Here is a 15,361-nt window from a genome sequence, read left to right on the forward strand (position 1 = left end):
TTATTTTCAGTCTCAAAAAGTACAAAATGGGGGATAGTGGGCTTTCAGAGTCATCAACAACAGTGTAATGGTAAATTAGCTTGTGTGGTCTCCCTGGTAGCGGTAGGAGAGGTGGAGCCAGGGAAGGACTGTTTGGTTTGTCAAGCATTCCATACACCCTGGGTACCAGTCCTGGTAGATGATGTTATGGCAGCAGCACTTAATCATAATTCATCCGACTGTCAGATCAATATGGGAGTACGGTTTATACGAAATGTATCTAAGGCAGCAGCTGCCAGTGGTAATCTCCCCGCATGGGCCTTGTTTGGTCGTTCATGGCCAAACCACAGGACAGACTGTGACATTGGCAGTTGTAAATGGTATTACCCCCATTTCAGAAATATGACCCTAGCAGTATTACCTGTGAAAGGTAGCACCTGTCTATGTTCTGCAGGCTTGCCTGATTGTCCATTTTTTGGTCACACGCTGTGTATAAATGAGGTATGGACATTAGGCACGGGACTGGGCAGATGCACAATAAATAATATAACAGGCACACCGTCTCTTTGCCCTGCGATCCTGGGCACTGGCATATCTGCAGCTATCATGTGGGTATGCGGTAGGATGGAATACTCCAGCCTACCCACTTTGATTGTTAGTCATACCCGTCATCAATTTCCCTGGAAAGGATGTTGTACCCCAGCATTAACTATCCCATCTCTGGTCATATATACATGTTTGCAGTTGACATCTGACAGAGCTAAAAGGTCTGTAATTAATGGCACCCCTAATAGGTATGGTGGGTATGTACTGGCCAACCCATGGACTAATCCTGGAATGAACGCGGGTGGGAGTTTGTTCCTGGGAGGAGGAACTACTGCAGCCCTTAATAAAATTAATGGTTTGGCATGGCGGGTACTTAATTTAGCCAATAGGAGTGAAAACGCCATGGCATTACTCAATGATAAGGTAAATAAGATCCGTACCGCTGTCATGCAGAACCGCCTAGCCCTAGATCTCCTCTTGGCAAAGGAGGGAGGCATCTGCAAGGTCATTAATGAAACGTGTTGCTTTGACATCCCTAGTTACTATAACAGCATTACTGACATCATTTTGCACATGAAGACCGCTATTGCTGAGCCTCCACCCGCCGATGATTCTTGGTTCAGTTGGTTAACTGAGCTTGTCGGCCCTTGGGGATCTTGGCTCATAAACATATGTTTTCCCGTACTCCTGATTATTGTGTTGATTCTTGTTTGTGGACCCTGTTTATTGTCACTCCTGTCTTCTTTCATAACTCTCATTTCTACCTCCGTGATTAATCATGCTAATGTTGCCTTGGTGCCTGCGTATGAGAAAGGTCTATATACTGATATGTGATTCCTTTGGAATCAAAGAGGGGCGTGTTAGATACTGGAGCCTTTCTGTCTTCAGGCACCCAACGCAAGGTCTCTGCCTATCAGCCATGACATGGCGGTTTGACCGCGAGCTGGTCGCCCGAGGTCATCCGCTCCCTCTTCTTGTCTCCTTTACCGCTCCCTTTCTGTTTCTCTCTCTCCCTGTCTCTCTTTAAGGACAGCAGTGGCTCATGACGGGCACGGGAACAGCTAGTGGCTCGTTCATGCAGAGAACATCTAATCTTTACTAACCTTGTTTCTTTCCTTTCTACATAGACCCTTAGAACATGCCTCACTTTTCCCCGTCATCCTGTAGATTTAGGACACATATATACTCTGCTCTTATCACAGTGTGTTCAGTTCTTCTTAAAAGGGTAACATCGCAATTCTAAATTGTATTACAGTAAAGCAAAACATTAAAGGTTATTTGGTTGTACTATTCTATTGATCCTATAATCAGTGGCTATCAACAAGAAATGATCAAGCACAGTTTTATTGGGTGTGTGTCTGGAAAGAGAACTACAGCACCCGGTGAGATTTTTGGTTCAAGATTAATCATCATGCAAATGATTGTGATTAATGCTTTGTCTGTTTAATTCAACTATTATACTATAAACCTAATATTTTAATAGGGCTGGCAACTTTCTAGATCCGATTATTACACGTGTGTGAAGTACAGGTGCTGTAGCTTTACAAAATAGAAAATGTCCACAGTAGCCTAATTATAATATATACATCCAAAATAAACACCAGAAGCCTGGACTAATACTAATGTACATAAGTGCATTAAATCTAGGTAGGACTGCTCTTTAGGTAGGATAACAAAACACTTGTCCCGCCATATAAAAGAAATGAGAGCGTGATAAAGACTCCAAGTCGCCACCAGATGGCGCCCGAGACCGCTTAAACGTATTCCAGTCGGAGCTTCCATTTACATTAACATGCCAGGATACACACACTGGATGTTTAATCTTTCTAATGGGTAAACTATATTTTAATAGTCAGGAAATATTTTTTTAAATTATTAATCAGTTAAGGAATTCAAGCTGTTGCATTTTTCTGAGTTGAGGGAATATTGCATAACCCTGTACTGGCCAAATAATTCGATTTGATGTGCTAGTTTGTGGATTAATACCATACCAGGTATGGTGGCAACTTCCATCGAAAACTACTTTATCATCACAAACTACATCTAAGGAACTACCAGAAACGTAAGTAACGTTAACATTTTGCTTTTTGCAACATGTTTATTCTTCGTCGTTAGCGATAGTTTTATCTGTGAGAAGTGTAGTTGAATTGCTAGTCTGACGGAGAAGACTCAAGCGCTAGAAGTGCTCTGGTTATAGGGGACTTTATTTTGCGACACGTGAAATTAGCAGGCCTTTAGGGAGACCAGCAGCAACAGTTGGCTGTATAGCAGGTGCCAGGGCGCCGGACGTTGCAGGTAGTGTTAAGGTTTTAGGCAAGCATGGGTTTTCTAAGATAGTTATTCACGTAGGAGCTAACGATATACGCCTTCGTCAGTCAGAGATTACTAAAAATAATATTGAAGAGGTGTGTCAATTAGCGAAGGCGATGTCCGATGCTGTAGTATGCGCTTAATAACATAATTAGTATTAAAGTAACTGATTCACAGAAAACTCCTTTTATCTAAAGCTGGGTTTGCTAAATGTTAGATCATCAGCGTCTAAAATGCTCATGATAACTGAAATACTAACAGATCATAGATGTAATGTACTTTTCCTAACAGAAACCTGGATCAAGCCAAACGAGTACATAGCTTTAAATGCAGCGTGTCCTTCTGGCTACAGCTATGTACACCACCCTCGTCTAACTAGCCGCGGAGCTGACATTGCAGTTATTTCTATTGACACATTAAGCATAAACCAGAAAGCCTTTGAAATGATTTTTACTAGCATAAATCATGTAGCCAGCGATAAAAAGCCCATCCAGCCTCTTCCAGTAATTGGCATCTACAGGCCACCAGGACGCTACTCAGAATTTATTAAGGAATTTGCAGATTTCCTTTACATTTTTGTTGGTGATTTCAACAATATTCACTTTGATAGTGGCCAAGACCCTCTGATGGGCCTTTAGTTCTATATTAGAATCAGTTCGTTTTACCCAATGTATAACAGAACCCATACACTCTGGTGGACATACGCCTGACTTAGTACTGAGCTATGGTGTAGATGTAGTTATACTACTCCATCTCAGACCATTCCTTAATTTCATTTGAACTATGTACGCACAATCACATCAGCCACTGCACCTGGTTTTATTGGCAATCTACCAGACATATCATTTGCGACTAGGATGCCCTCACACCCTACAGAACTTGGTCAAATAACTGAATGCTTAGAATCAGTATTCTGCTGCACACAACTCCGAGGACTGGAAATCATTATACCAGTCATGGTAGTCGGACGCAGTCCCTTGTGACTCCTCCACTTCCGTCCCAGGACCACATTCCCGTATTGTGGGAGTCAGCAGGGTAGCCAAGAACACGGGGGAATTGCATGCACGAGCTGGGGAAGTGTGTCTACTCCCCTTCCTCCCCTTCTTCCTACCCTTCCCAGGCATCCTTCTTCGGTTGGTGTTTCTGTAACGTCTCGAGGTAAACAGGATACGGGGAAGAGGCACGATTAACCAGACGTTTATTACACACACGAATGATACATAAAACAACCCACATGCTCTGTACACCTTAAACATCAACAAACACACTACGACACAGGGGATGTATATACATTAAAGACGATTACACATAATGCAGAACAGGTGGACAACACGAGAGGACATGGCAACACGGATGAACACACAAACCAAGACGTTTGAGGAGGGGGTGGGGCCATAACATGACATTGGCAGTCTCCCAGACATACTATTTGTGACTAGGATGCCCTCAAACGCCACAGAACTTCATCAAATAACTGAATGCTTAGAATCAGTATTCTGCTGCACACTTAATGATGTTGCCCCACTTAAGAATAAAAAAATTAGGGACAAAAAATTGGTACCTTGGTATAATGACCACATTTGCAATTTAAATCAAAACACTTTCACATTTTAAATAAAAAATTGAACGTAAATGGCGCCACACTAAGCTTGTAGTCTTCCGGCTTGCATGGAAGGAGAACCTTCTCAAGTTTAGAAAAGCACTTATTACCGCTCGAACAGCTTATCTCTCAAACCTAATAGAAAAAGAAAAAAATAATCCTAGATTTCTTTTTAGTACAATTGCCCATCTAACTAAGAATAAGATTGACACCAATGCTCAGATTACATCACCACCATAGTAGTAAAGAGTTCATGAATTTCTACAATGAGAAAATAAAGCACATTAGAGATAACGTTAAGAGCATTAATATGACATCGGGCAACTACTTAGGTACAACCAAGAACAACCAAGCCAAAAATGACTTTTGAATCTTTTACACCTATCCAAGAGCCAGAAATTGCATATCTGATGTTGCGCTCAAAGTCCTCCAGTGCTTACTAGATTCACTGCCCACACACTTTCTTAAAGAAATTCTACCTGAAGTAATTGAACCTTTACTAAATTTAATAAACTAATCCTTAAATATTGGCTACGTTACTAAATCATTCAAATTTGCAGTAATCAGACCACTTCTCAAAAAATCTAACCTCAACCCATGTCAGCTGTCAAACTACAGACCGATCTCAAACCTACCATTTATTTCCAAGATCCTAGAAAAAGCTGTAGTTCAGCAGCTAAGCGCATATCTGAATCAGAACCGAATGCATAAAGGATGTTGAGAAACTTTCTCTCACTTAATCCTGACAAAACAGAGGTGCTTCTATTAGACACAGAGACAGCTAGATCCTCTAATTACTCAAAGAACCTCAATGAAATCACAGTCACATCTTCCCTCACAGATAAAGATCTTGGCGGTATCATGGATCCCAGTCTCTCGTTCGAAGCTCATGTAAATAATATTTCTAGGAAGGCCTTTCTCCACCTTAGGAACATTTCTAATATTAGAAACATGCTCTCCTCACATGATGCAGAAAAGCTAGTCCATGCATTTATTACTTCAAGATTGGACTATTGTAATGCCCTACTATTAGGCTGTACTACTAAGTGGTTAAACAAGCTCCAGCTAGTTCAAAATGCAGCAGGCAGAGTGCTCATTAGAACGACAAAATCTGAATCCATCACGGCTATCTAAGATACTTTACATTGGCTCCCAATAAAATTTCATATTGATTATAAAATACTTCTAATTACCTACAAAGCATTGAATGGTCTTGCCCCACAGTTCCTTAGAGAACTCTTAGTTCATTATAAACCACCATGTCTGCTTAGATCGAAAGGTGCAGGTTCTTTACCTGTACCAAGACACTTTACTTGTTTTTTCATTTTATAATTATATTTTTCTCGGTAATTGTTATTATTGTGGTGACTGTTGTCGGCCAGAGGAGGATGGGCCCACCGTTTAGTTTTAGTTCCTCGCAAGGTTTCTTCCTCATGCTCTAGTGGGGTTTTTTCTTGCCACTGTCAGCCTTGGCTTGCTCACTGGTGGCTTGGACTTGGACATTTGTAAAGGTGCTTTGTGACATCTGTTCTAAAAAGCGCTATATAAATAACTTTTGATTTTGATTTTTGATTTGATCCCCTGAGGAAAAGCCAGAGTAGCTCCCACTCTGAGGCAGATGCTTCCTCTGTGAGCCATTTCCCACCACTGGATGAGCCCCAGAGAGAGTGAAGGATCCGCGGCCCACAGGCTGCTGTCAGAGAAGAGCGGCCCCACTTCAGGCAGGTGGCAAAGAGCTATAATTACAGCGCATACCTAAAAATACACAAATGGCATGCTTTGGAAAAATAAATATAAAAATTAGTGAGGGTCACCCTGACAGCGAATACATTTGTTTCTGTGTTTTTAAAAGTTGATTTTATTAATGAAACCTGTTTAGCATTACCGATATCATAACACCAGGTATGTACACCGTGTTCTAACGCTGTTTTAGGGAGAAGAAGAAGGGGAGCTTGACTCTGGTGCAGTCTCTGGCCCAGAACCACACCGACATCCTGCTTCCCAAGCTCCACGATGTGTGCCTGACTGTGGTCCAGAGGGGCCCTCTCAGCGACAAAAGATTCTCTAATCAAATCATATAAACAATGGCCCAAAAAGGATCTTCGCATTTTGCTGTCCGAGCTGGAATTGCTCTGTTTTGTGACCAAAATGGTTCTAACCTGATGAAGAGTCAATTTGGAATGTTCTAGCGAGGAATATCTTGTCCTTAAACATGGTAGGTAGTACAAACTGATGCTTTTCCTTCTCTGACACACCAAGTAAATCTGCCACATATCGGATGAGTCCGATCGGCGTGTTTAAACAGGCACATCCCCATGGAGTGCCTGAACACCTGAGCCCCATGTCCACTGTCTCAGTTGAAGAATCTGAGCTCCATGGTGTCGCGTGCTTCCATGACAACACTGGCGCACATGTCCACCGACCTGTGGAGGGCCATGGACGCCAAGGCGGAGTTGGTTGCCTGCATGCTGCCGCACAAGGCGGGCGAAAGCAACCTCTTCATCAGGGAGGACAAGGACCTTGCGCTCGGTGCCATGGTGCAGAGCTGCTCGCCCACTCAGGTCATTCATGCTCTGCTGGCCGGGGAACTCAGGAAGGATCACCTCACCAACACCTCTATAAATTTGTTTTGAAAACGGTCATGCAGCCATTTGACCAAAATAAATTACACTGCCAAAAGAGACTTTTAGTAGAAGACAGAAACACATTTATAGTACAGCAGAGCCCTGCTACTACGAGGCAGTAATAGTGGAATCTAGACGCTATAATAGGTTCATAATAATTACACGCTATAATAGGTTTCCAATGTTGGGCAGTAGTTTAGCTGGGGCCTGGGAATATTGACATACCTATCGATATCTTGGTGCCCTTTTTTTTTTTTGGCTCCTCCTACAGGTCCAGCAGTCTGTGATGTCATCCCACGATAGATCAGGAAGCAGCTCCCTTCGTCACCAGCTCCCTGACCAGCCCTACCATTGGCCCGTGGCCTACTCGCTCGGCCAGAGGAAAGCCTGTATCCTTACCTGTGAGAGGAAGAGGAACACGGAGAGACATGAGGGATTCGGACATTGAACATCAGCTCGATTATTGAACTTGATTATTGTAGTTTCTGGGCTTATTGTTTGTTTTAATGCCTTCATTTTTAAAAAAAAATAGTGTTTTTTACAAACAGACTAACAAACTGTATTAAATGTATCTCAAATGCAATGTGTGATTAATGTGTTTAACAAGTTGATTGTTGTATTTTGAATTCCATGGGAGGTGTAACTATAAAAAATAGTTCTTTGGCACTTAGTGGCAGTATTTGTTCAAAACACATGTAACATCAAGCTCTTATGTAACCTTTATAGGATCTTCACCTCAGACTTTGAATTTTGGCTTAATTTAAAGGGATATTGTGGGGTAATTGGAGCTAATTCTATAACTATAGTAGTGAACTGTATTACTACAGAGAAATCTTTTTGGGATTGTGTGTGTTTAAAATAGAAAACAAAAATTGAAACAGGTAATTTATCAGGTTTCAGATTTCCTGTTCTGCTGGACTGAGGGCATGTTGCTATATTGACAAAATCCAAGTAACTGCAAAATCTTTAAATAGTACAATATATAAACACAGGCAGTGGTAGTTCAACGGTTAAGGTACTTGACTTGTTCTCGGAAGATTGCTGGTTCACTGCCACGTTGCCACTGTTGGGCCCCCGCGCAAAACCCTTAACCCTCAATTGCTCAAATCGTACTCAGTCATAATTGTCGCTTTGAATAAAAGTGTCAGCTAAATGACATAAATGTAATCAGCACAGTCAAAGATTGATTAACCACACTAAGTCCAATACTAAGAGACTGGTACAGTGGATGAGGCACAGAGCAGGATACAGCACTATTTTTTGCTTTCCATCAGCAAGTGCTACCTGGATGCAGTCTTGCTACTTGGGGATTTTGCAGGCTTTGACTCCTTGGGTGTGTGATGAGGATTTTGCTTCAGTTAAACTCCTCATGAACATGTCTGACAAACCTGCACGTATGCTCTACCAGGACCTCATTTAATACTTCTCTTTCAGTAACTTGGAGCCTGTGGTTTTTGTTTGCTATTTCTGACATAACTGGGCAACATTTTACATTTAATGTATATATGGAATCCACAGAATCTATACCATAATACTGTAAAGAAATAGTATACTTTATATATTGAGGCTAGTCCATGCTAGAAGCTCCCAAACAACTCCACATAAACTTCAGCTCAAATAAGCCTCTTCCTTTCCATGATGTCCAAAAGTATTGGCGTTCAAATCATTCTTATAATAAATGGGAAGCTGATTGACAGCACGCGGACCTTTAAACGGTTAAAAGGAGAACTAAATAAGACAAGTGAAGGGTCTACGTTTTCATCTACACCTCCTCCATTTGTTGAAACAGCTGCCTTTCACGCCACTTGCCCAGGAAACATATGAAGTAAATAATAGTCACCCACCCCACTTTTTATGTAATTGAATTTTCTTTGACAAAATCTGAAGTTATCTTATACTGGAAGCATGTTTTAAAATGCCATTTAAAATGACAGGCACGATTGTTGTGGAAATTTACCAGAAAAGCACGAAATATTTAGCGTGGGATTCTGGAGAACGGATGCATGTAGACGGCTGAAATCGGTAAGCAGGTACATGTATTAGTCCTAAGAAATGTTATGTTGATAAATGTAGTACTTAATATTCGATGCTATCAAGTGATTTATATGAGTCTGCCAGTTTGGGCCCGTAGGTGCAGCAGGCGGACAAGCAGACACTAGTTTTGATTATGTCTGGACAAAGAGTAAAATAAATGTGAGCTTTTATCTTGTCTACTGGCGAGGTTCAATACGTGCACTTGAAATTCCATTTTATGACGTTACACCTGTCCATGTCACCTTGTTGCCATGGAACGAAGAGTCCGTAGAGTAGCGAATTGATATTTGGTGGAAATCTTCTCACTCCGGTCGATATAGCGTGCTAATAATTTCAATTCTTTAAATTAAGAACCACAGAACAACATGGATGATCATGAATTATATCCGTTCGGTTTTCTTGAGCCTTCTTTCCGTAAGGTTAAAGGTGGGAAAATAATCAACACTGAGGGTAAGTTATGAAGTTAACTAGCGGTTAGCGTTAGCGTTAGCTAGCTAGCGTTAGCTAAATCATAGATCGTGTTTTGTTGTTGTTGTTGTTTTTTTTTAAATCTGCTGTTTTAGTTTTAATTTTGAATATAGCCCCTAACTAGATCTGCATAGCATTCCTTTGGTTAGTGGCCCTGTTTTCATCTTTCCCTAAAGGAATATTCTCTTCCCCTTCAGATTCCTCCAGTGGGATCGCCAAGAAAGTAAAATTCGAGAGCAATTACTACCTGCGGAGTCCTGGTCCTCGGATTCGGCCGGGGACGCCCTGGCCCTCGGATCCAGGGTTCAGTTCAACCGATGGCTTACCTGCCCTGGTCTTTTCCCCCTCTGGAGCCTCAGACAAGGCTGCGTCGTCGTCCAGCCAGCGGGGAGAAGACGCCCGTCAGAAGCGGTGCAGCCTGAAGAGGAAGAGAGAAGGGGAACACAGCAGCGACAGCGTACAGATCCTGGAGGATCTCTACACTCCTTCGTTGTCCAAGCGCGTGGCCAGGAGCGGAACAACCACCTCTTCCACCCAGTCCATTGCGTACTCCGGTTGTACCGCAGATAGCAGCAAATCGATAAGTGATTGCGAATACCAGCTGGTGCAGAATGAAATCCTCTGCTCTGCCTCCAACAGCTACGAGGTTCTGCACTACCTTGGTTGTGGAAGTTTTGGCCAGGTGGCCAAATGCTCCAAGAAGGACACCAATGAAATGGTTGCCATCAAGATACTGAAAAACCATCCATTCTTTGTTCGACAGGGTCAGATCGAGGTGGGAAAGTTTTGCCTGCTTTTTTGGAGCTTTTGATATGGAATCAGCTGTAGCCCCGATTCTGTTTGTTGGTATCAGATGTGCTAACTCACACTGTGGAATCTGTATACAGCCAGGGTAGCACAAAAACACTTGTGTTTGGTATCAGCACACTAGTTCTAATTTTCAAAGCATCAGTAGGAACTAGTTCAGATAACACATGGACAGCTTGAAGCTTACTATAAAAAGAAGGCTTAGCTACAATTGCATAAGCCATACCTGTTTGGATGTGTATTAAAAAAAAAAGTGCAGAAAAATTAAATCTGTCTTTCCTCATTTGCTCCTCCTCAGGTGAGCATCCTGAGACGGCTGAGCAGGGAGAACGCAGACGAGTTCAACTTCGTGCGTGCGTATGAGTGCTTCCAGCACAAGAAGCACATGTGCCTGGTGTTCGAGATGCTGGGGCAGAGCCTCTACGACTTCCTGAAGGACAGCATGTTCAGCCCGCTTCTGTTGAAGTGCGTCCGGCCCGTGCTGCAGCAGGTCGCCAAAGCGCTCATGAAGCTGAAGAGCCTGGGCCTGATCCACACCGACCTCAAGCCCGAAAACATCATGCTGGTGGACCCCGTCAGGCAGCCGTACAGGGTCAAAGTCATCGACTTCGGCTCGGCTAGCCACGTCTCCGAGGCCGTGTGCTCCAGCTACCTGCAGACCAGATACTACCGGTGAGGGACACGTGCTGAGGCGTGTTAGAAATAAGTGTGCACTTGTTGCACTCGAGTGTGCTTTAGAGTAGAGCTGCACATTTTGGCAGTTGCGATGACCCTGCTACACATTAAAATCGTGATAAGCATTACAGTTAACTGGAGCACGACTGATTCATATTTGATTTATAAGTGGTTTAATTTTAGTGATTCATGTGAGTGCTGTTATTTAGCAAAATACCTGATGAACCCTCTTCAATGTCTGAGATTAGTTAAGATGCTCCGAGTTGCAGGCTTTGGTAATATTAGTATTGGTCATGTCTGTACAAAACTGCTGTTGCATTGTAGCTATACCGTTAATTAACCGTGTTGTTTACCGAGTAACAGTGTTTAACTGCATTGATACTCTGTATTTACTTAATGGAAAACAGAACATCATTGTAGTGTCAGTGCATTTTTGCATATAGTTCCATGTTAGAATAGTGGGTGTGTAATGTAAAGTGGTGTGTAGGGGGGAAAAAAAAACCTGGACTCATCAACAAAATACTATTTAAACCTTTTACATTTTCATGAATGAATTCAGCACCGTTTGTGTTAAAGCAATTGCCGCCGAATCACCACAAACTACGGAATCAGCCGAGACTGATTTCATGATGGCGATATCTGTGTTTTTGGTCTAGGTCACCTGAGATCATCCTGGGTCTCCCTTTCTGCGAGGCCGTGGATATGTGGTCGCTGGGCTGTGTCATCGCCGAGCTGTTTCTGGGCTCCCCCCTGTATCCGGGAGCCTCTGAATATGATCAGGTAAGCACACGGGCCTTTGAGCTGTGCCTAGTCTTTTTCACGCATCTTGGGCTTGGATTCACGGAGCTCTGTAGAATTTCGCTGATTTGGGGTCGGTTCTTTCACTTTCTTTTCACACTTTTCTCACTGTGTGATGAAGACGTAAATCTTGTTTGTGAAAAGAGTGGCGTAGTGTTGCTAATGGAAATGGCCGTTCTTCTAACTATGCAGTTTGTTAGGGAGTCCATAATGGCTAGCAAGGAAGAGAGTGAATGTATGGTTTGAGCTTTTAGCTACTGCTTTGGCTAGCTTATTTTTAGGAATAATATAAATAAGAGTTTCTATGGCCTGTTTTTCTTTTCTTTTTCTTTTTATACATGCATTTTGAAAATGGAAGGATGAACACAAAATAAAGTCGTAATCCTCTTGCCGTGTGGTGTCTCTGCAGATCCGTTACATCTCCCAGACGCAGGGCCTACCAGCAGAGTACCTGCTGAGCGCAGGGACCAAGAGCAACTATTATTTCCACAGGAGCCCTGACTCCAGCTGCCCCCTGTGGAGACTCAAGGTTTGCCAGTCTTTAAATGCCAAATACCATGTGTTTGTTTCATAAGGGATGTAACTTAATGATGTCATGTAACTTTATGGTGGAGCTGAATGGTTGATTTTTTTTCTTTCCTTTCTCCAGACGCCTTCAGAGCATGAGGCAGAGCATGGCATCAAGTCCAAAGAGACACGGAAGTACATTTTCACCTGTCTTGACGACATGATGCAGGTTATTTTGGCTTTTGTGCACATAACTGTACGCATTGCTTTACTGTTGTGATGTGAATTTGAAGAACGTGAGAAACAGCTTCCACGGCTCACGTTGTAGAGCAGGTTGAGCAAGGTGCTAGCTCAAAGGTCGAGCGTTCGTGCCGTTATAATGAGGAACGCACATGAATCGCTCTGGAGAACGGCATCTACGAAAGGCAGAGCAATGCATAGTAACTTGCTGCAGAACTTGCTGCGTCTTAGGTGGATCGGTGCCCTCTGCTGGTGTTTAATATGACTCACCCCTGGGTCTCTCACGCAGGTCAATGCGACCAGTCTGGAAGGCGCAGACGTCTCGGCGGAGAAGGCAGACCGGCGGGAGTTCATCGACCTGCTGAACAAGATGCTCACGCTGGACGCTGACAAACGGATCACGCCGATGAAGGCCCTGAAGCACCCGTTTGTCACCATGAGCCACCTCCTCCAGTTCCCTCAAAGTGCCCAGTGAGTTGTTCCAGGCCTTCCAATCTACATGTCACAGTTTTTAAAAAAAATTAAGGAACACCATCTTAATTTACAAATCCAAATGGTAGTACTGTAACTTGCCCCCCGCCCGTGTCTCTCTCTCTCTCTCTCTCTCTCGCTGCAGTGTGAAATCTTGCTTCCAGAAAATGGAGATCTGCAATCGGCAGTGCACAGGGTGTGATGGCAGCAAGAGCCTCTTTGGCAGTGGGGGTGGGGCGGGGGGCGGGGCCAGCACAGCTGCCAACCTCAATGACACCTTCAGCAGCTGGCTCGCCCAGCACAGCCAGGTGGGACAACCGGCACAGCAGGGCGGGTTCAAGAGGTCAAAAGATCGCCAAGCAGAGAGCCGGGCTAGGTACTCCCTGCTTCTTATTGCACTTTATAATGGCTGGCATTAACGCTAAAACTCCACACTAATTCAGTGCAAGGGAACCCTAGAACAGGACTCGAGACCTACTGGTCTAGTGTGTGGGTCTGCATTGTGGGTACAACTGTTGTAACAAGTGCTGGATGGCTCTGTGCCATCACACTTTGGTGATAGGTTGTGTGTGTTCACTCGAGTGTGCAGTGTGTGTTGAGAGTGTTGACGTGCTCCTCTGACCCTGTGCCAGACCTGTGTCCTCCCCCGTGCATGGCATGGGCGACGCATCGGAGCCCATTATCATCTCTGACACGCCCAGCCCAGCTATGAGCGTCATCATCATCTCCAGCGACTCGGAGGACGAAGATGACACCAAAGTCCAGCCCACCAGGTGCCCTCGCCTCGTCTTTTTAAAGCCATTATGAAATCCTTCCTAACACTTTCCTTGCTGTCACTCATCTTGTTGTTTAACCCTTCCTTCCCTTCCTTGGCCCCAACTCCCAGCTGCGGCGGGCGAACGTCATGAGCTGGGTGACGGCGCAGCACTCCGACATGTCCACATACATCCCGCTCAGCCCCAAGCGTCTGTCCAAGTTCGTGTAGAGCGCCACCAACCTGCCCAAGTGTTTTTTTGTTTTTGTTTTTTTTTACTTTGAATAAAAAACTTTGAATTGAAGTCGCTGACTGTGCCATGCCTTTCTGTGGGAGGCCCCATTTTTAACATTTTTTTTAACAATACCCATATTTTTATACATTTATATTTTGATGTTGATGGTTTTGGTTCTGTGTGAAGTTAAAATATTTTTTTATGCTGCACTTGGCCTCAATTAATGTATTTTAAACATATTGGATGTGAGTCCTTGACCAGCATGTCAATAAAGCTTCATCTAGTTGCTCTTGTCACAATGTGTTCAGTTCTTCTTAAAAGGGTAACATCGCAATTCTAAATTGTATTACAGTAAAGCAAAACATTAAAGGTTATTTGGTTGTACTATTCTATTGATCCTATAGTCAGTGGCTATCAATAAGAAATGATCAAGGTGTGTGTCTGGAAAGAGAACTACAGCTCCCGGCGAGATTTTTGGTTCAAGATTAATCATCATGCAAATTATTGTGATTAACGCGTTGTCTGTTTAATGAAACTATTATACTATAAATCTAATATTTTAATAGGGCTGGCAACTTTCTAGATCCGATTACTACACGTGTGTGAAGTACAGGTGCTGTAGCTATACAAAATACAAATGTCCACAGTAGCCTAATTATAATATATGCATCCAAAATAAACACCAGAAGCCTGGACTAATGCTAATGTACATAAGTGCATTAAATCTAGGTAGAACTGTTCGATAGGTAGGATAACAAAACACTTGTCCCGCCATACAAAAGAAATGAGAGCGTGATAAGGACTCCAAGTCGCCACCAGATGGCGCCCGAAACCGCTTAAATGTATTCCAGTCGGAGATGCCTTTTACCTTAACATGCCAGGATACACACTCACTGGATGTTTAATCTTTCGAATGGGTCAGCTATATTTTTATAGTCAGGAAAGATTTTTTATTATTATTAATCAGTTAAGTAATTCAAGCTGTTGCATTTTGCTGAGTTGAGGGAATATTGCATAACCCTGTACTAGCCAAATAATTAGATTTGATGTGCTATTTTGTGGATTAATACCATACCTGGCATGGTTTTAATGGCACATGGTCAATACTTGCTGTCAAAATACAGAGGTTCATAAGGACCTCCTTCCTTCATAAGGAGACTCCTGTTTTTGAAACTGTTTCACGCTAACACCACTGTTTCTGCATACTAGCTCTTACTGCTTTTTTGCAACATGTTTATTCTTCGCCGTTAGCAATAGTTTTATCTGTGAGAAGTGTAGATGAATTGCTGTTCTGTGACGTGGGAGACAAGGCA

The 15,361-nt window shown here is 43.1% G+C and overlaps 1 protein-coding gene across 1 annotated transcript; it reads left to right on the forward strand.

Moving 5' to 3' along the window:
- The first annotated feature begins 593 nt into the window (after positions 1 to 593).
- On the forward strand, positions 594 to 14,044 carry LOC118240775 (homeodomain-interacting protein kinase 1-like). Its single transcript, XM_081709104.1, has 12 exons — positions 594 to 598; positions 6,369 to 6,450; positions 6,793 to 6,964; positions 9,864 to 10,336; positions 10,667 to 11,040; positions 11,700 to 11,823; positions 12,251 to 12,370; positions 12,491 to 12,577; positions 12,878 to 13,059; positions 13,205 to 13,435; positions 13,692 to 13,818; positions 13,946 to 14,044. Exons 1-12 carry the CDS (start codon positions 594 to 596, stop codon positions 14,042 to 14,044), a joined length of 2,076 nt encoding a protein of 691 aa, XP_081565230.1.
- The last annotated feature ends 1,317 nt before the right edge of the window (positions 14,045 to 15,361 follow it).

Source organism: Electrophorus electricus, unplaced genomic scaffold, assembly GCF_041902795.1.
Source record: "Electrophorus electricus isolate QZ-2024a unplaced genomic scaffold, ASM4190279v1 Scaffold29, whole genome shotgun sequence".
Classification (NCBI taxonomy): Eukaryota; Metazoa; Chordata; class Actinopteri; order Gymnotiformes; family Gymnotidae; genus Electrophorus; species Electrophorus electricus.

What these genes read in the sequence shown, in the direction of transcription:
- LOC118240775 (XM_081709104.1), top strand. An exon ending in CAGTTCCCTCAAAGTGCCCA is followed by an intron (nt 13,060 to 13,204) that starts GTGAGTTGTTCC and finishes CTCTCGCTGCAG; the next exon opens with TGTGAAATCTTGCTTCCAGA. An exon ending in AGGACGAAGATGACACCAAA is followed by an intron (nt 13,819 to 13,945) that starts GTCCAGCCCACC and finishes CCCAACTCCCAG; the next exon opens with CTGCGGCGGGCGAACGTCAT.